Raw genomic sequence first — 20,789 nt, 5'->3', positions numbered from 1 at the left:
TATTAGCAGGCGCCTTCACTGTTTCTGATTCCTGTCTAAAGACTGCGTTGCTTTCAGCAGGCCTAACCAGACGTGTAATTTGGACCGGTAATTATATTTTATAATGTTTGTTTTTTCAGAGCTGCTGATTTTGCTTATCTTTGGATCCATTTTGGGTTAGCTTCCTCTTACTGTTAGCTAAGTTCAGTTGCCAGTTCTAGCAGCCAAGCCCTTTTGATATTCTTACGGAGCCTCCATATCCAGGCACAGTCTATCTTGTTCCCTAGTTCTTAGGGGCATTTTGGCCACTGTGAGAACAGGATGCTGGACAATGATGGGCCATCGGCCTGTTCAAAAACTGGGCTTTTCTGATGTTCTTAATTGTCTCCGCCAGTCCTTCTGGCACGCTGACATTCTCCCCAAGCCATATTGATAAGAATGACCAGAAACTGTTTTTATACGCAACAACAGCGGCGAGGCTATTGCTGGCCCAGGTGTGGAAACAGCAACAATTGCCAACAGTAGAAGAGTGGCAGTACAAGGTTATGGAGTACGCAGAAATAGCCAAACTAACAGCAAAAATTCGACATCAGGGTGATGAAACATATCAAAAAGAATGGGGAAAATTTATGTTATATATAGAGAAGATGATGTGAAATAGAGAAACCAGTAGAACTGAAATAAACCTCATAACGGGAAAATACAAAGAAATTTGATGGTCAATAATATCAAAATGAATTAAAAATGTATATTATGACCAAGGTTGAACAGTATTTGTAAATGAATACAGACAGACATCAAGGATTGTATATATAGAAAGATTTATTTGTTTGTGGACATTTCATGGACAAAAATTAAAGAACAACTATATACAAAATGGATAAAGACAATGCGAAAAGATAAAGACGACACAAAAAAGATGGAAGAAGGAAGGAGGGAAGTCAGCTCTTGAGAGCAAGAATAAATGTAAAATGTAATATAATATGTGTATGTATTTTTGTTTAGTCGTGTCCGACTCTTCGTGATCCCATGGACCAGAGCACACCAGGCACTCCTGTCTTCCACTGTCTCCTGCAGTTTGGTCAAACTCATCTTGGTAGCTTTGAGAACACTATCCAACCATCTCGTCCTCTGTCGTCCCCTTCTCCTTGTGCCACCATCTTTCCCAACATCAGGGTCTTTTCCAGGGAGTTTTCTCTTCTCATGAGGTGGCCAAAGTATTGGAGCCTCAGCTTCAGGATCTGTCCTTCCAGTGAGCACTCAGGGCTGATTTCCTTCAGAATGGATAGGTTGGATCTTCTTGCAGTCCATGGGACTCTCAAGAGTCTCCTCCAGCACCATAATTCAAAAGCATCAATCAGCCTTCTTTATGGTCGAGCTCTCACTTCCATACATCACTACTGGGAAAACCATACCTTTAACTATACGGACCTTTGTTGGCAAGGTGATATCTCTGCTTTTAAAGATGCTGTCTATGTGTGTGTATGTATAGTATGTACCGTATTTTTTGCTCTATAAGACTCACTTTTTCCCTCCTAAAAAGTAAGGGGAAGTGTGTGTGCGTCTTATGGAGTGAATGCAGGTTGCGCAGCTATCCCAGAAGCCAGAACAGCAAGAGGGATTGCTGCTTTCGCTGCGCAGCAATCCCTCTTGCTGTTCTGGCTTCTGAGATTCAGAATATATTTTTTTCGTTTTCCTCCTCCAAAAAAAAAGACATTCTCCCCACGCCACGCCAGCCACCCCTCCAGGCCCTGGACGCCAGTCAGCCCACCACAAATACTTCTCCTGTTTGACAAGAGAGCACCCTGAGCCGGCTGGGAATAAGCCCTGGGTGGCTCAGCAGAGTCGCGTCTGGGCTTGCAGGCCTGAGGGGAGCAGCGGTGGGGCAGGCGGGGAGCAGGGGTGGCTCGAGAATGCCTGCGCTCAGCAGAAACCTTTGCATCCCGTTGAAAATGCAGCCCTGGCAGTTTCATTCAAAGGCAAAACTCTCTACGGTGCTCAGCGTGAGCTAGACAGGGCTGGGACTCAATTGGTAGCTGGAAAATCAGGCCACGCGACTGGAAGTTTCTACTCTTTCACAACTTTTACAGCGAGAGAGGGTGGCTGCTATGGGCAGGGTTGGGGTATATGGCCCTCTATTCCCCCCCCCCAAATTATTGGTTTTACAAGTTTATAACAAATATAACATACAAAAAATAAAAAATAAAAACAAGAAAAATAAAGAAAAAAGAACATACAAATAAACACTTAATCCTTCTAAGATCCAATTTCGTTTTCGTTTTTAACTGACTTCCTCAAATCCTCCCTAACTGAATTCTATTGTATCCCCTTGTAGCAGTTTTCCAATATCTTCTTTCTAACAAAGTTTCCTTTTCCAGATTGCTTTCTTTACTTCTTTTCATAGTTTCTCCAACAATGTTTTACAATTTAGTTATATTCTATTCCTAAGCCAAATTGATAAATTCAAGTAGCTTTTACATATCTTATATTACAATATTTAGCTAAATAATCTTTGAATTTCTTCCATTGGGCTGTATGGCCCTCTAGGCCACTCTGTCTGGCCCTTGTAACTTTCCCCAAGCCACGCCCCTTAAACACAGGCCACGCCCCCTCACCAGCCCTGCTTCTCACACGCTCAACATATTATCTGCATTAGCTTAATAGCCACTTTTGTCTCTTTATGGCCGCTGTAAGTTCCAGAAATGATTTCCTGAAGCTGACTACACCTGAAGCCAGCACGTCAAATGCGGCCCACCGAGGCTCTTAGCCCGGCCCTCAGAAACCTCCCCAGGGTCACGCCCCTGTTTTGCACACACACCCCCACTAAACCCTATAAATTAATAAATGGTGGGGTTTTGTTGATTTGGGATGTGAAGGGAGAAACGCCAGCTGCAGAGGAATTCCTGGGCTAGCATCTGCAAAAATAAAAATAAAAAAACGACCTGCCCAAGCGCTATTAAGAAGCAATGCAGGGCCATTGAGGGCACAATGCAAGAGAACTGTTCTTCCACAGTTGTCCTGAGGTGTGAGACTGGGGGGTTTGGAAGTTTGCCATGGTAACTGGGTGTGAGGTGACAGGAAAAGAGGTGTTTTCGGAAGAAGAAGGAAGACTGGGATCCATCTTGGGCAGGCTGGCTGAAGGTTGCTTGCAGTGCTGCAGGGGACAAGTCCCTCATGAAACGACCGTGCTGTAAGATCTGGACTCCCTCCATGCAGACTGAAGGTGTAAATAGGTGAATAAACCATATTTCTTAAAGCTACACCAGTCTCCGCCGTGTCTCAGTTCTCCAAAGGAGCACAGACTCTGGAAGACTGCCTGGAGCCCAGCGGGATCTTGCTATCGCTCAGCAAAGCGTGGGGAGCAGTGCCGGATTGATGTATAAGCTAAACAAGCTATAGCTTAGGGCCCCACTCTCTTGGGGCCCCCAAAAAAATTTAAAGGAGAAAAACCCCCTCAAATATTTTATTGGGGGCAGCAAAGAGACTTCGACCGTAGGAGTTAGGTCCTATGCCTGGAGAAACGGGGACTTTGGTAGCTGTGGGAAAGCAGGGACATTCAATCTCTGCAACTGCTTCATAGACGCAAGACCTACCGATGAGCATTCGCTGTGCTCACTAGGCTTGCTATCCCTGTGCAAATCCTGTTTTTTTCTAATAAAGAGTTAACTCCCCTTGCTTTGCGTGATTTACTGCTGCTTGATCCTGACACTGTGGTTTCCAGCAACTGATGTTCTAGGGCTGCCATATTTCAAACAGCGAAATATTTTAGTTTTTGCCCAAAGTTGTCAAGCTTCTTTGGCAAGGCTGCTGACTGATATGTCAAGGAAATGCTGGTTTTTCAAAATCATGGTTAGTGGCCATCGAGGCTGCTCCACCCTCTTTTGCCTCTGGCGTGTGGTCCCTGGAAGGCCCTTGGGCTGAAAAATAGCAGAATCATAGAATTGTAGACTTGGAAGGGACCCACAAGGGTCATCTAGTCCAACCTTGTGCAATGCATGAATCTCAGCTAATGAAGCTCAAGACCACCACACTGATATATCATACCTACATCACAGAAAGGGTGGTCTACAGCAGAAATCTGAGTGCTTTGTTTACCTCCTGTCTGCCAGGTTACCTGTTTAATGGCCACTTGATTGGATTGCCTGGGGAGCCTGGCCAGTCTTTTGTAATGATAAATACTTAGTTCCTGAGCCAAATGTGCCCTTAAGACTGTATTTGTGAAGGAAAAGACAACAGGGAGGCTTTTCCATTTTCCTTTGGCCTTGCAGAGAAAACATCTGGTCAGTTTGGGAATCAAAATAGTTTCAGGTCAGTCTTCCTGTGTTGATCTATGTACGTGCTTGGTTGGTACACTTATGAACATTCAACATATATCTAAGACCCCAAAATTCCTATCACAGCATCCAACCTCAATTTAAAAGGCTCCCACGAAGGAAAGCCCACCACCTTCTGAGGTCGTTCATACCACTTGTTCCCCTGGCCCTAGAATGATGCAACGGAAACATTCATAGAATCATAGAATCCTCGAGCTGGAAGGGACCCAAGGGTCATCTAGTCCAACCCCCTGAAATGCAGGAATCTCGGCTAAATCATCCATGGCAGATAGCCAATGAGGGCCTACGATACATAGCTCAGTTGGCTAGAGCATGGTGCTGATAATGCCAAGGCTGTAGGTTCGATCCCCGTAAGGGACAGCTGTCTATTCCTGCATTGCAAGGTGATTCAACTAGAAGTGTTGAATGGGCTCTTTAAATCTGAAGGTTCATTATTGTTCCACAAGATGTGTATTTCTTTAAAGGCCAGAGCAAATAACATAATCAAGTTTTACAGCTGTGAAGCAGTATAGCAGGTGCTGTTAAGTTATGTTGATTAAGCTGTTGGGTATAGTATATAAAGAGCAGCAAGTAGCTCTTGCAGTACCCTGGTGGATGGGTCATGCTTATTGATATATTGTGAAAAGGTAAAGGGACCCCTGACCATTAGGTCCAGTCGTGGCCGACTCTGGGGTTGTGGCGCTCATCTTGCTTTATTGGCCGAGGGAGCCGGCGTACAGCTTCCGGGTCATGTGGCCAGCATGACCAAGCCGCTTCTGGCGAACCAGAGCAGCGCACGGAAACGCCGTTTACCTTCCTGCCGTTGTGGTACCTATTTATCTACTTGAACTTGATGTGCTTTCGAACTGCTAGGTTGGCAGGAGCAGGGACCGAGCAACGGGAGCTCACCCCTTTGCGGGGATTCGAACCGCTGACCTTCTGATCGGCAAGCCCTAGGCTCTGTGGTTTAACCCACAGCGCCACCCGCGTCCCCTGATATATTGTAATTTAGTGTAAAAGGAGTTTTTGTTATTAAAACCTAGCAAAAGTTATTTTGCGTTTCTGGAATGTGTGGTCTCCCCAGCACGCCTTCACGCAACTAATCTGCAAAATAGCCAACAAGAAAACCCTCAGGGTCTTTCTCAACTATGTCCTTGTATGAGTCTGTGCTTCTAATCTTGCCTCCCTTCTCTCCCCTCCGAAAAGAGAAGGCAGCAGCAATGAAACAAACCCAATGAAGTTTTAAAGCAAACTTTATTGTGGAAAGAGAAAGAGGCGTGTAATAATCTCCATCACGGCGGAGCCTCCAGATCAGAGAGGCGTCGTCGATGGGGCCTTTGTGAAGGAGAAGGAGAGAACAGGCGCGAGGCTGAGCTCTCAGGTCTCCGGCCTGCACAGACACCACAATTGCCCTTGATTCTGCCCCCCCCCCAGATCACTTGCCCCTGGGCATCTTGTCGGGATAGCCTTGGAAGAAATCGTTGCACATCATGGCCACGCAGGCCAGGAAGACGGCGTACTCCTGGAAGTCCACCTCGTTGTCCTTGTTGTTGTCTAGGTTGCTCATGATCCTCTGGAAATTCGTCTCGTCCTTCTTTTTCTGCGGGAGGGAGGTGGGATTTCATTGGTGGGGGAGGTTTAAAAAGAGATCTGGGGTTAACACCAGTGCAGTTAGGGGAAATGTAGAAAACTAGTTCAAATATATGTTGGAAGCGTAAGGAAAAGGAAAAGGAGGGGACATTTTATCATATGTGGTGGGATTGTAAGGTAATTAAAAAATGTTGGGAAATGATTTACAACAAATTGAAGAAAATGTTCCATTTAACATTTGTTAAAAAAACCCGAGGCACTTTTGTTGGGGATTGTAGGGAAAGACCTGCCAAAAAAGTTGAAAAACATCTTCATGTATGCAACAACGGCTGCGAGAGTTCTGGTAGCACAAGGATGGAAGACTGAAGAAACCCCAACTAAAGAATCATGGCAAGAAAAATTGATGGACTGTGCAGAACTGGCAAAATTGACATATAAGCTATGGGGCAAGGATAACTGTGACTTTAAGGATGAATGGGAACCCTTAAAATTTTTTTTAATAAATAAAAAAGGCAAATGCAAAAAATAAATAAAATAAAATAAAATAAAAAGAGATATGGGGTTGCCACAACACGGCCGGGAAGGAACGGGGGCTGTCCGACCCTTTCTGCGTTGTGCGAGAGCTTTTGCCTCACCAGCTTTGCAGGGGAAACTGGCTGTTTATTGCTGAATCAGAACGAATGCCGATTCGCAGAAAACCCAATTGACATTCATTCCGGTTCAGCAGTAAACATTGGGGGGTAGTTCCCTGTTGCCCCAGCCACTCTGGGCTTCTTCTAGCCCCAGAGGCTAGGATCCAGAGAAGGTGTAACCTTTTTGCATGTGCGTGTTTTTAATTATTGAGGTACCGTATTTTTCTCTCTCTAAGACGCACTTTTCCCCTCCTAAAAAGTAAGGGGGAATGTGTGTGCGTCTTATGGAGTGAATGCAGGCGGGAGGCTCTGCTCAGCACTCCATTTAAAGAGCCCCGTGGAGCATGTGCGCGGCACTCTTTAAAGGGAGCGCAGCTCTTGGGGGAAGCCTTCCTCCTGCTTCCCGGAAGAGGCTTCGCACTGCTATCCCATAAGCCAGGACAGCAAGAGGCTATCCCAGAAGCCAGTTCCCTCTTGCTGTTCTGGTTTGTGGGATTCAGAATATTTTTTTTCTTGTTTTCCTCCTCCAAAAACTAGGTGCGTCTTATGGTCTGGTGCGTCTTATGGAGCGAAAAATGCGGTAAGTAGTGCCACCTGCTGCCTTGGTAAAGGGTTGCTGAAATGCACACCTTTCAGTTACGCCTGTCTCTCTGACTTGCTTATGTGCCCTGCCTCCCCATTGGGCTTTTGTATAGCCTGAACATGGATGGAGGACGATGGACGCTCATAGCCACCAGACTGCTCCAATGGCCTGGAGCGCAAGGCACACCCGTCTGCCAGTTGGGTCTTGCCCAGGGACGGGGAGCCTGTGGCTTTCCAGACTCCATCTCACATCAGCCCCAGCCATAATGGTCAGGGATGAAGGGAGCTGGCCATATCTGGAGGGCCGCAGGGTCCCACACCTCTGTCCCGGACACATGTCCCAACCAATCAGGGATCACCCATTAAATGCACATGCAAAGGTGTGAAGCAGGAATGGGGAGCCTGTGGCCCTCCAAATGTGGTTGGACTTCAACTCCCATCAGCCTCAGCAGGCACTGGCTGATGATCAGGGATGCTGGGAGTTGTGGTCCAGAAGCAACTGGAGAGCTCTGCATTAGAAGACGCAATTGGGATAGATGTCGGAAAGGCAATTGCCAGTCTAGTTCAGGGATTGGGAGTCTTTGGGCCCACTAGATGTTGCTGTATTCCAGCTCCCATCAGCCCCATCACCCATCAGTCAGTGATGATGAGCGTTGTAGTTCATCTGGAGGGCCACACGATCCCCACCCTTGTCCTGGGCACATGTCCCAACCAATCAGGGATCACCCAGAGATTCTAGTCCTCGTGGTTCAGAATAAAGGGCAGTGTGTCTCCAGAGTTTCAGGAAAGGATTCTGTTGCAGCCCTACCTGGAGAAGGCAGGGATCGAACCTTCTGCGCACAAAGCAGATGTTCTACCACTGAGCTGCCCCCCTTCCCCGAAAAATAATGTAAGTTTCTAGTCCTCATGGTCCAGTAGCTCTCCAGGATTTCAGGAAGGGACTCTTCTGCAGCCTTCCCTGGAGATGCAGGGACCTTCTTGAGAAGGAGATGTTCTCCCCCATCGAGGTTCCCTCCTTTGACTTACCCCGAGAAACCCAGGCAGCTCCTTCAAGAGCAGCTCCTTCAGCTCCGCCTTGTTCAACTTGAACTTGTCTCCTTCCTTGCCGGAGTAGTTGTGGAAAGTTGTGACCATCACCTCCAGGGCCTTCTCTAGGGGACTCGCCATTTTCGGATGCTCTTGGAACCTGGCGGTGGCAGAAGAGCAGGTTGGGAATGAGAAAACTGGTCAGGTGGTGGATGGTGGTGGCACTTGCCCATTGAGACTGGCTGGGCAGACAACAGGGAAGCCAATGGGAGGCGGAGCCAGACCCAAGGAGAGGCGGAGCCAACTAATTCCGCCTTTGTCCTCATCCTGCTCCTCCTCCTCTCTTCTGCAAAGGCAACCCTAAGGCTACATTTGCACCAGATATTTAAATCACTACGATACCACTTTAAATACTCATGGCTTGCCCCAAGGAATTCTGGGAGCTGCTGATTGTTATGGGTGCTGAGCATTGGTAGGAGACCCACCCCGCCTCCCTCCCTCCCAGAACTTCAATTCCCAGAGTGGTTTGACAAGCAATCCCTTTTCTTCCCAGGGAACTCTGGGAATTGTAGTTCTGTGCCTCGCATAGAGCCCCAAATGGTTGGAATCTGTATTGCAATATAATTTATATATTGGAGGAGATTCTTGTGAGTCCCATGGACTGCAAGAAGATCAAACCTCTCCATTCTTAAGGAAATCAGCCCTGAGTGCTCACTGGAAAGACAGATCCTGAAGCTGAGGCTCCAATACTTTGGCCACCTCATGAGAAGAGAAGACTCCCTGGGAAAGACCCTGATGCTGGGAAAGATGGAGGGCACAAGGAGAAGGGGATGACAGAGGACGAGATGGTTGGACCGTGTTCTCGAAGTTACCAGCATGAGTCTGACCAGACTGCAAGAGGCAGTGGAAGACAGGAGTGCCTGGCGTGCTCTGGTTCATGGGGTCACGAAGAGTCGGACACGACTAAACGACTAAACAACATCAACAACACGGGAGTCATGTAGACATATCTCAGGGTCAATGTACTCATTTGAAGCATGGTGCAAGTGCTGTCAGTCACATTATAGTCTATCCTTCATTGACAAGTCAATGCAAAGCAGCTAAGAAAGTTCTGGCTAAGACAACTGGGGATTCTCGTAAGAATCCATCGGAGGATTCCATGCAAATTTTGATCAAACGTACAGTAGTTTGGGATACAAGAGTCTGCTCAACAAGAAACAGAACATACAAAAGCCAGTGGCAGGAACTGGGACTTCTTGTAATGGAAAGGAGAGGATAGAGACAAATTCTGGGAGCTGGTGGCCTAGGGTTTAAATTAAGTGAGATAAGGTGGTGGGAGAAATTTCAAATTGCCAACACCAACTGCAGATGTCTGCTATAGATCCAAGAGCTATGAAGCAATACAGGAATGAGGGTCAGAGTAGGTTTAAATGGTGGTACGACTGATGCCTTTAAAGCATCACGAGGAATGAATCAAGGTTGCATTCTGGCTCCCGCTCTTTTAACGTCTATATTAACGATTTGGTGCCATATTTAGCCAACGCAAACTTCCCCGCTGCAGTAATTAGGGACAGAAAGATCTCAATAGTGATGTAAATAGATGATTTAGTGCTCCTCTCTCTTTCCTGATTGGGTGTCAAAAAATCTCTTGGAGGTGTTCAGCACATACTGTAACCAGGAAAGCCTACCATAAATTTAGATCAACAGTATGATTTTTGGCAAACATAGTCCTAGGTATAAATGCTCTTTAGAAAGGGACACAGGTAGCGCTGTGGTCTAAACCACTGAGCCTCTTGGGCTTGCCGATCACAAGGTCGGCGGTTCGAATCCCCACGATGGAGTGAGCTCCTGTTGTTCTGCCCCAGCTCCTGCCAACTTAGCAGTTCGAAAGCACACCAGTGCGAGTAGATAAATAGGTACCACTGTGGCGGGAAGGTAAACAGTGTTTCCGTGTGCTCCGGTTTCTGTCACGGTGTCCCATTGTGCCAGAAGCGGTTTAGTCATGCTGGCCACATGACCCGGAAAGCTGTCTGTGGACAAACACCGGCTCCCTTGGCCTGAAAGCGAGATGTGTGCCGCAACCCTATGGTTGCCTTTGACTGGACTTAACTGTCCAGGGGTCCTTTACCTTTTACTTTTTTACCTTTGCTGCTTAGATCAGCAAGCTAGGGGACAAATGCGCTCATTTAGAAACCTGGATGTACTCTTTAGCGAAACCCTCTCTTGGAAGTGTCATACGGAGACAGTGAAAATCAAAGCACAGAAAACCATAGGGGCATTGATGAAGTTCTGTTGCAGCAGTGCAGGGCAGGTGATTGAACCTGCCCTAAATATATTTAGTAGCAAAGTACTTACTCGAGTGCTTTATGTTGTTGAAATCTGAGGCTCTGATTTGAACTCATTAAAATTTTGTAAATGGTGCAGAATACATATTTTTGGAAGCTCTACTTTCTACCATCAGGAATATTAGCAGTTCTTCTTAGTAAAGAATCCATGTGGCCAACATTCAAAGCAAGAGCGGACTTCACTCAATCAAACTACCTTTTAAAATTGGCTCCTATACCTACTGAGCATTTTCCTGTGCTATGGAATTGGGCGATAACCAGCTCTGGAAAGCAGCTTGTCAAGATGATTTAGACTATTGTTATTTCCCAGAACTGAGCTCTGCTTCGATGAGAAGTAAGTGTGAACTAAGGGAGTGCCTTTTCTGGATAGAATCCAGAAGGAACCGCCCACAACCAGTCCCCCCCTTGGTATCCGCTCTCCAGAAAAGGGCATTCTAGAGCTAATTATCTGACCACACTCTTGCCAGACAAGAAATGCTTTGATTGTGCTGCATTTCGAAGTGATGCCCGCTGCAGTCTTGGATGGACGCTTCAACAAGATCCATAATTCAAACAGACTTTGTCTTTTTGGTTCGCCTCAGGTGGATGACATCACTCATTATCTGTTAGCCTGTCCCTTGTATAGAGAGACCCAAGAGATCGCTCTCTGAAATCTTTGCACATACAGGCAAGCAGTCCCACCCTCGCAGAAATGGTTTGGTTTATTTTGAGTGACAATAAGACCTTTGTAACATACAGAGTGGCCCTTTATGCACTGGCTGCGGGGGGAAAATCAGGAAAAAGGAGTTAAAGAAAATCACTATAAATTGTTGTGGTGATTTGGAGGCTTAATCTGGAGTCAAGATGGATTTGAGTTTGTTGGTGTCTCTGGTAACCATTCTCTCTTACATCATGGAGGTTGGCAAATTGGATTTTAAAAAGGCAAGGTAATATTAGAACTGCCGCTGTCGGAGATGCACAAGGGAAACTGTGTTTTAACGCTGAGGAAAGTCTTTTTTATATTATGGATTTTTACGTTATGGGTGTACGTTCTGTATTCTTTTATTAACACTATTGCATAATACAAGCCTTTGTCTAGAACAATAAGCTTATGAGGTGGATGGCATCAGAGTCTATATTTTTATTTTTCATCGCCTCCAGACTGAGGTTTGCTGGAGGGAGACCACACCCGGCTTTAGTCAACCACAGAATCTGGAGATGGTAAAAAAAGGAAAGAGGAAACTCTGAGTCATGATGAAAGAATCGGTAGTAGAATTTGGTGGCAAAGTCAGGGGAGGCTTGAGTAAAACAGATGGGAGGGGGGAAACGCCAGAAAGGGATCTGTACTTATTGGGGTGGAGGTGATACGTCTGTCCCCTAAACTGATGGTTCTTCCTCTTGATCCCAGATGAGTTTAGTTGCAGTCAATCGCTGGTTTTGGAGGGCAGGAGTTGAGGAAAGCACATTGTGTGCATGTTCTGGCACACCTTTTAGAGTTAAGTGTCAAGAGGCTAGTCCTCATGACTAGGGGGTTCTACCTGGAGGAAGGGGCCGTTTTCGGGATGAGAAAATCAGCCCATTTCAGTTTCCCTCAGTTCCTTATTTTGCCAACTTTAAGTTCAGCACTCCACATTTCCACATCAGCTTTCTGCCTTGATCCCCGATTAAAAACCATTTTAAAAAAGCTTTAAGAATTGACCCCTGAGCTTGCTTCCCCCCATGAAAATTCGTCAGCAACTTAGTGCAATATTTCCCCCAATAGACACATCCTTGGAAGTAATTTTGCCTAATATAATACATTCTATTTTCACAGATTAACACATTTTAAGGCACACATTCCCCTAATCTATGCCTTTTTTGGGGGGGGGGGCGTACACATTACTAGGCTGGAGAACCGCCTAGCAAAATTCAAAGAAGTTCGAATTTCCAAAGGTTGGCTGTTTTGGTGCTATTTTGGAGAGAGTGGGGTATATAGGTTTGTTTGCCTTTAAATACAAACTGAGCTGAATCCGCCCTCCCCTTCACTACTTAGCTGATTGTGATCCACAAGGAGAAAAGTCGCTTCGTGATCAGCTGAATGCGCAGTCTGAGATAGGGCAGGATAGACACAAGCAGGATTGCGCTGAGAATTGCGCACACAAACCCCTGAGGTCCCATCTGTATCGAGCATTTGAAGCACCCTTCTTTATTTAAGTAGTCCCCCACCACCACAAAAATCTTGGGGTGCTGAAAGTTCTTAGGTGACACCCCCCAAATTCTCCACACAGAGCCCCAATTTCCAGAGTCTATCCATCTCTCTCCCTGTGAAACTGGCAATTGCAGCTCTGTGAGGGCAATATTTGCTGTCACATACAGAGACACACTCCTCATTTGAAATGAAAGGTGAGGACCAGCTATCAGGTTCCGAAAGAATCAGTGCCTTCTAGTTGTCCAGAATCTGATCATGGGTTGTGGAAGGGGGTGGGAACAATGCCTCCTACTTTAAAAAGCCACACCCTTTAGCCACTGGGAAACTGAGCATGCACAGAGTGCTATTCTTGGTAGGAAAGTCCTGTTATACTGTCGTACCTCCAATGTTCTGGCTCCCAAACGATCGAAAACTGGAAGTGAATGTTCTGGTTTTGGAATGTTTTTTTGGAAGCCGAACATCCGACGGGGCTTCTGTGTCTTCCAATTGGCTGCAGGAGTTTCCTGCAGCCAACCAGAAGCCGCACTTTGGTTTACGAACGTTTCGGAAGTCGAACGGACTTCTGGAACGGATTCCGTTTGACTTCCTAGGTACGACTGTATAGATAGATGAATAGACAGACAGGCAGATAGATACCTAGGCAGCCACACCCTTTATTCACTGAGCATGTGCAGAGTGCTGCTTGGGAATGGGGAGAGAAAGCCCTGCCTGCTATAAAAATCAAACCCACAGCCATTAGCTGCTGGGAACCTGAGTGCATGGAGAGTTTGGCCTTTTCTGTTTGCTGAATAACAGCCCTTTGCAAGCATATTGGATTGCGTAGGAATCAGGGGCGTCTTGTAGAGTCGCTGTTCTGCTCTCTGTCGCTACCTGTGGTAAGACTGGCTGAAGGGGGTGGAGGAACACAACGCCCATTTCCTCAGCGACTGCTAGCAGATTTCCGTGCATGACACACACTGGAGGAACAAATTGCACCTCTGCAAAATAGGTCCGCTTTGGATGAAAACAGTCGTTCTTACATCTATCGAATTCCGGTGTAACACTGAAGAACATCTGGGGACTTGAAGCTCCTTTCCAGGGCTGGTAGCGTTAAGATCTGGGCAAGATTTCTTGTGTGTGGGCGAGATCCCACATCAAGACTCATGCTCCGAAATGGATATATTGAAATCAATGGACTTACGTAACATTGAGTTGCAGCCGGTGTCATTCCTCCTCACAGCAGACCCACAGAAATTAATCAGCATGGGGTTGTATCCAACCACATTCTGCTCAGGGCCACTGCAATAAACAAACCTAAGTTCGTGTCGATTAACTTCAGTGGGTCTACTCTGAGTAGGGCTACCACTGACTACAGCTCAACGGCGAATTTTGGTCCCTTAACTTCACTGCATCTGCTCTAAGTAGACCTTAGTTGGGTAACCACCCTAAAAAACCACTGATTCCTGTGGGTCTACTCTGAGTAGGGCATATTTGGCTACTACTCCCAAGCCACAAGGAAGTTCTGCACTTCTGAAACTGCACCTGGACTCTGGCCGGTCATGCCAGCCTCTGCACAACATCAGGCTGAAACTGATGGCCTCAGGAAGACAGCATCATCCTTGTTCTAGTTAATTTTTTTTTTTTTTAGAAAATCAGACTAGGCATGTAAAAATAACAAACAAGACTTACCACAGCAACCAAACACCGAAGCGATCGAGGAGGCTACAGGGCAGGATATGAGGGCTTGTGACAACTCGAGCCATATTTAAAGCCTCGGCAAATCCGCCCTTTTATTTCGGTTGCGAAAAGTGTACACCCACCGGGTTCAGAAAGAGACCAATAAGGATCTCCCCAGGGTGTGTTTTTTGGGGGGGGAGGCTAGTGAGGATGCGAAGGCCTTTGTGATTGCTGCCTCGCCCCTCTCTTTTGCACTCATCCCCGCAGCCCTCTCTCCAAATTCCCAGACCGATTCTTTCCATCTGTCTGGCAAAGAACGGCCTTGAAATGCCAGCTTTGGAAAGGCCAGCGTAGAAGTTCCAGAAAACAGGAGCGGGAGGGAAGGCAAGGCTGGGAAGTCAGAAGAAGGGAAAAGAATAAGCAATGGGAAATGATGACAAATGCGTCTTTAATGCACCAGGTCCGCTGGTAAAATTATTTTTATTCTTGGTAGTCGAGCCTGCCCTGTGGAACACAGTCCCATCAAATGTCAAGGAAATAAACATCTATCTGACTTTTAGAAGACATCTGAAGGCAGGGAGGGTTTTGTTTTAATGTTTGAGGTTATGCGTTTTAATATTTTGCTGGAAGCAGCACAGAGTGACTGGGGCATCTAGTCTGCTATAGAAATAATAAAATAAAACAAAACTGTTATTGTTGTTATTGTTATTATATAAATGTCCAAGACTGATAAGTCTGAAAGTATCTAGTAGCCTCTCCTGACACATTAACTTCCACTCTCACAGCTCAGTTTTTGGAGACAGTTCAAGACAGCAATCACCCATGATCCTTGGTATATACAGTGGTACCTTGGTTTATGAACAGCCCTGTTAATGAACTATTCAGTTTACGAACTCTGCAAAACCGGAAGTAGTGTTCTGGTCTGCGAACTTTACCTCAGTCTAAGAATGGAAGCCGAAGGTGAAAGAGCACTGGCAGCGGGAGGCTTCATTAGGGAAAGCGTGCCTTGGTTTAAGAACAGTTTCAGTTTAAGAACAGACTTCAGGAACGGATTAAGTTCATAAACCGAGGTACCACTGTATAACATTTCTATGACATTTTACACTTCTAACTTTGAGGCTGTTTCCCACAAAGGTATGAGATGCTAAGGATTTGTAGCTCCATTGCATTGTTGCTACTTTTCGTTTTATCCTTTCAGAAGCCATTTTTTCTTGTTCTATTTCCCCATTTTTTAAGGCTCAAAACTGCTTTCTTGACTTAGGTAACAGAATGAAATAAAGACATAGTTGATGAGAAAGAAGACTTGTCTCGAGATTTCAGAGACGGACACGGGGACTTCCTGGCACGGTTTTTCCAACCGGGGTGAGGAACGTGCTTTGCAACCTTTGGTGAGTTGGGGAGCCATCTTGGTTTTCATAGCAGTCGGGGCTGGACCGGAGGGCTGTCCCGGAAAAAGTCATGGAAGAAGGTGCAGGCCGCCGCGATGAAGCGGATGTACTCTTCAAAGTCCACTTGGTTGTCCTTGTTTGTATCCAGCAATGCCATCAACTCTTCGAAAGCACCGTCTTTTATTTGAAGCTAGGAAAGGAAAAGAAATAGAATGGTTGAGAATGGAGAGGAATGATCAGGGACTGAGGGTCCCTTTCAGAATTATCAGCCTAATCATCACCGTCAGTGAATGAGGCATCATTAAAGAATTGTTATTATTGTAATATCACCCCTATATACATAGAAATGCAAGTTTGTCGTCATGCTGAAGTTCAGGTGGCCGCCAACTGCAGCATGATGCATAGCAGGCAGGCAGGAGGGTGAGGAAGCAATGCAGTCCAGATGAGATGTTTGTGGTTTAGAAAGGAGGAGGAGCTTGGGGAGAACTGTGGGAGGATATGCAAAGGGGTGGGCGAGGTGTAAAGGAAAGGGGGCTAGTCAGATGTGGGGGAATGGTGGTTGGCAAAAAGGTAGGTGGGTTGGTGAGCAGCCCCAGCAGCCCCTAGTTGTTGCTATTGTTAGTCTCGACCAATGGGCCCTTTAAGAATTATCAGCATGGTACAACAACAATGGGATGCGGGTGGCGCTGTGGGTTAAACCACAGAGCCTAGGACTTGCTGATCAGAAGGTCGGCAGTTCGAATCCCTGTGATGGGGTGAGCTCCTGTTGCTCGGTCCCTGCTCCTGCCAACTTAGCAGTTTGAAAGCACGTCAAAGTGCAAGTAGATAAATAGGTACCGCTCCTGCGGGAAGGTAAATGGTGTTTCCGTGTGCTGCTCTGGTTCGCCAGAAGTGGCTTAGTCAAGCTGGCCACATGACCTGGAAGCTGTACGCTGGCTCCCTCGACCAATAAAGTGAGATGAGCGCTGCAACCCCAGAGTCGGCCACGACTGGACCTAATGGTCAGGGGTCCCTTTACCTTTACAACAACAACAAGATGATCATAGAATCAATTGTAGACTTGGAAGCAACCATGTGGTTTATCCAACGGCCCTGTAATGCAGAGTGACTGGGACAACCCAGCCAGATGGGCAGGGTATAATTATAATTATTCTTAACCTTACATGGGGCTCAAACCCACGACCCTGAAATTAAGAACCTCATGTTCTTATAATGAGTTGCGGGGGGGATGTTTAAAATGACTTTTCTAAAAAGGAATTTTAGGTGCTGAAATCCCAAGGGAGCAGAAAATACTATTTATGTAAGTGACCACCGCTATGTGGATGTTATTGGCCCAGAGATGGAAAGAAGACAAAGTCTCTACCAGAGAAGAATGGGAGATCAAGTGGATGGATTATGTCAAACTGGCAAAAATGACCGGAAGAATCAGAAATCAGGAACACCAGAATTTTAATAAGGAATGAGGAGGGGGGGAATTATAATTTATCTTAAAAACCATTGTAAACAGTTTAAAATGTTAGTAGGACTGGAGTAACACTTGTAGTTTAATGGTGAATTTTGGACGTAACGGAGATGTAAAAGATTTGGATTATCATAAAAGAGAAAGGAGGAAATGATTAACAATAGGACCTACAAAGGGGAGGAGGAAAGTCCAAGAGATCCCTTGGAATCTTCTTTTTATGCTGTATGTTCGGTATGTGACTGTAAAACTTTGATTTGTAAAACCAAATAAACAAATCTTAAAAACACAATCCATATCTTCTACCAGCTGAGCTATCCTGTGTGATGATGTAATGATGATTGTGATGATTGTGCTGCTGCTGCTGCTAATAATAATAATAATAATAAACAACTATTTATATACCACCTATCAACTAAGTCCCCTTTGCAGGGCTAATTTGGAAATCTACGAAACTGTCCCAGGACCCACAAAATACACATTTCACAGAAAGAATACTGGTGGCATTCAGAATCTCCCTCCAAAACAGGAAGACTTCTGATGAATTTTCATAAGGATTTTCACACACACACACACACACACACACACACACACACACACATACTGCTGCAAAAATGTGGAGAATGGATCGGAACAAATTCCATCCGCAACCCATAATGCTCAGGAGACTGAGAATGGGGTTGGAGGGAGACCTACGGTTTTCAGGCTGGGAAGCTCGTTTTCCAAGAGTTCCTTCAGTTCCCCTTTGCTGAGTGTGTGTCTGTCGCCTTCCTTCCGGCAGTAGCGCTGGAACGTGCAAACCAGCCCTCCCAGGGCCTGCTCCAGAGTCTGATACTGCTCCATCGCCGGCTCCGTTGGCCAACAGCCCTGCAAGGCAAGGAGACGGGTGGATGAAGGGGCTTGTCATTGTTACGCATTGATTAAGGACAAAACGTTTGCATCACTTCTCAAACAACGTTTCCCATGTAGAAATAAAAACCGTAAACAAAGGGAGGTCAGTAGTGCGTTTAATAGGCAGTCCCTGATTGGTTGGGACATGTATCCAGGACAGGGCTGGGGACGATGGGAGTTGGAGTCCAGCAACTTCTGGAAGGCCACAGATTCTCTGCTAGGGATCTACCACAGGAATGGGGAACCTTTTCAAGTCCAAGTACCAAATTTCCTTTTGGGCAACCTGTGGCATGCCAGAGGTGGGCGGAGCCATAAGCGAAAGAAAGTGAGCAGAATAACATCAACCTTCCCATATCATCCCCCTCCGCCCAGGCAAGCAAGAGGGTACCTTCTAGCCAGTTGAAGACACTGATGGAGGATGAAATTAATGGACTATGCGGAACTTGACAAACTAACGGGAAGGATCCGAAACCGGTGGGACCAGAAATTTACCGAAGACTGGAGTAAATTTACAGATTATTTGAAAAGTATTTGTGAAGAACAGACGACGTTTCTGGGTTTGCAAGAAGTTTTGTGAGGAGTATTATTGGAAGTATTGCAAAAATGGAGAAGGGGAAGGATGATTTGTTAAGAGATGTAAAGGCAATATAAAGTTAAGAAATGCATAAGAAGTGGTTAAAACGGTGGATCATCAGAGGGGCTGATGGAAGTCTAAAAAGATTGTATAAGTGATAAGTTTTGTGGTACATTTTATAATTTATATGTTAAAATCAATAATAATTTTTTTTTAAAGGAGCGTGACGGATGATGGAGAATGAGAGCCCGCAGGAGAGAACATGTCGGCTGCTCACCCCCCCCCCCGAGCCCCCATCCCTGCCTTAACTTTGCCATCGTGGGGCAGGTGATGGCGCTTCCTCCCCTCTTCCATCTACAAAACAATACCAATGCCTAACTGCCAATACCAAGAAAGTTGTGACGATTTGCTATGAGGTAGGCGAAAACCAAGTGGCTGGTGCCAGTTTGCCAAGTGGAAAAAATTCCTACCAGGCCCCTTAATGGCGACCAACCGAGGTCCATAGCAAGGTCAGAGACGAAAACCTTAAAGGGCAGGAGGGTGGGAAACCAGAGCAGCTGGAGGCGACAAAAGAAGGAGATCCCTGGCTGCGCCAATGTTAAATAGGGCAGGCCACGCCCCTCGAGCCAGCCGATTGGCTGTCCAGGGGATGACGCAGCCGGGGATTCCCTCAATTGCACGGAGGCTGAGAGCCAGCCACCGCGCATGTGGTGGGGGTGTGAAGCTCTCAACACCACCTCCTTTTAAGGCGGAAGTGGCTTTCTCACAGTGGCCACCCAAGGGAAGTCCCAAAGTGGGACTTGAGCAAAACAGCAGCTCTTCCGGTCCTGTGGTTTCCAGCCACTGGTGTTCAGAAGCAGAGAACCTCAGCATTGGAGGTAGACCTTAGCCATCGGAGGTGGATAGACCTTTGGGTTGTTGAGTGAATCCTTGAAGACTTCTTCTTCCAGAGACTGTCTCTCCTCCCCTCTGGCTGAGCCACATTAGACATAGCAAGACACGACACCGACATGTCACAAAAGCACCAGCAACTCTCCCCCCTCCACACACAAAAACAGGTAGCAGCATAATACCCACCGAGATCTCCCAAGTCTCAAGTTCCCTTGTTCAGGAGGAAGGCTGAGCTTCAAGTCTCCCAACCTGTCCAGAATTGCCTTCTGCTGCTCCTGTCGATGCCGCCAAGCCCTCCTGCGCCCAGACAGGCAGGCCTTGGGAACAGAGGTGACCCACCCATCAGTTGCATCACACCACCTGATCCACACCCTGCCTTGCTTCAGGAGAAGATATACTGCTTTTGTCTGGCACCCGCAAAGCCCCAAGCTCATTTCTCAAATCGCTCTTCCACCCAGCACCTCGTTTTCTCAAAATGGTTTTCTGCCCAGGAGGTACCGGGTACATTCCCCTGCCTGCAGTTTCAAATTCCTTTGTCATTTTCAGTCTGTTTCTGCCCATCTACACCACACATTTAAAGCAGCATTGTACGCCAATAATAATAGGCCTGGAAACGATGCCTTATGAGGAACGGCTAAGGGAGCTGGGCACGTTTAGCCTGGAGAAGAGGAGGTTAAGGGGTGATATGATAGCCATGTTCAAATATATAAAAGGATGTCACATAGAGGAGGGAGAAAGGTTGTTTTCTGCTGCTCCAGAGAAGCGGACACGGAGCAATGGATCCAAACTACAAGAAAGAAGATTCCACCTAAACATTAGGAAGAACTTCCTGACAGTAAGAGCTGTTTGACAGTGGAATTTGCTGCCAAGGAGTGTGGTGGAGTCTCCTACTTTGGAGGTCTTTAAGCAGAGGCTTGACAACCATATGTCAGGAGTGCTCTGATGGTGTTTCCTGCTTGGCAGGGGGTTGGACTCGATGGCCCTTGTAGTCTCTTCCAACTCTATGATTCTAATAATAATAATAATAATAATAATAATAATAATAATAATAATAATACATTTTTATTTATACCCCGCCCTTCCCGGCCAGAGCCGGGCTCAGGGCGGCTAACACCAGCATAATTACAATAAAAACATAATTGGGGTGTGTGTGTTAAAGTAAAGGGACCCCTGACCATTAGGTCCAGTCGTGGACGACTCTGGGGTTGCGGCACTCATCTTGCTTTATTGGCTGAGGGAGCTGGCATACAGCTTCCGGGTCATGACTAAGCCGCTTCTGGCGAACCAGAGCAGTGC

At 46.4% G+C, this 20,789-nt stretch overlaps 2 protein-coding genes and 1 long non-coding RNA gene across 3 annotated transcripts; all 3 read right to left on the bottom strand.

The window, feature by feature from the left end:
* Positions 1-5,527: 5,527 nt before the first annotated feature.
* On the bottom strand, positions 5,528-14,434 carry LOC310694313 (protein S100-A4-like). Its single transcript, XM_083477437.1, has 3 exons — positions 14,303-14,434; positions 8,123-8,282; positions 5,528-5,892 (listed from the first exon to the last, which is right to left on the bottom strand). The coding sequence occupies exons 1-3, from the start codon at positions 14,374-14,376 to the stop codon at positions 5,728-5,730; spliced, it is 399 nt and encodes a 132-aa protein (XP_083333563.1). The 5' UTR covers positions 14,377-14,434; the 3' UTR covers positions 5,528-5,727.
* LOC310694422 lies at positions 12,515-14,296 on the bottom strand. The gene is made up of 2 exons (XR_014519686.1): positions 12,940-14,296; positions 12,515-12,868 (listed from the first exon to the last, which is right to left on the bottom strand). It is a non-coding gene; the product is annotated as an uncharacterized lncRNA (long non-coding RNA).
* Positions 14,435-14,737: 303 nt separating the features above from the next.
* LOC310694327 (protein S100-A3-like) lies at positions 14,738-19,850 on the bottom strand. Its single transcript, XM_083477464.1, has 3 exons — positions 19,680-19,850; positions 17,834-18,004; positions 14,738-15,868 (listed from the first exon to the last, which is right to left on the bottom strand). Exons 2-3 carry the CDS (start codon positions 17,978-17,980, stop codon positions 15,704-15,706), a joined length of 312 nt encoding a protein of 103 aa, XP_083333590.1. The 5' UTR covers positions 17,981-18,004; positions 19,680-19,850; the 3' UTR covers positions 14,738-15,703.
* Between the last annotated feature and the right edge of the window lie 939 nt (positions 19,851-20,789).

This window comes from Podarcis liolepis (assembly GCF_965112155.1).
Source record: "Podarcis liolepis genome assembly, chromosome: 15".
NCBI classification, from domain to species: domain Eukaryota; kingdom Metazoa; phylum Chordata; class Lepidosauria; order Squamata; family Lacertidae; genus Podarcis; species Podarcis liolepis.
Note: the sequence above shows the minus strand (reverse complement) of the source record. Positions and strands in the feature narration are given on the sequence as shown.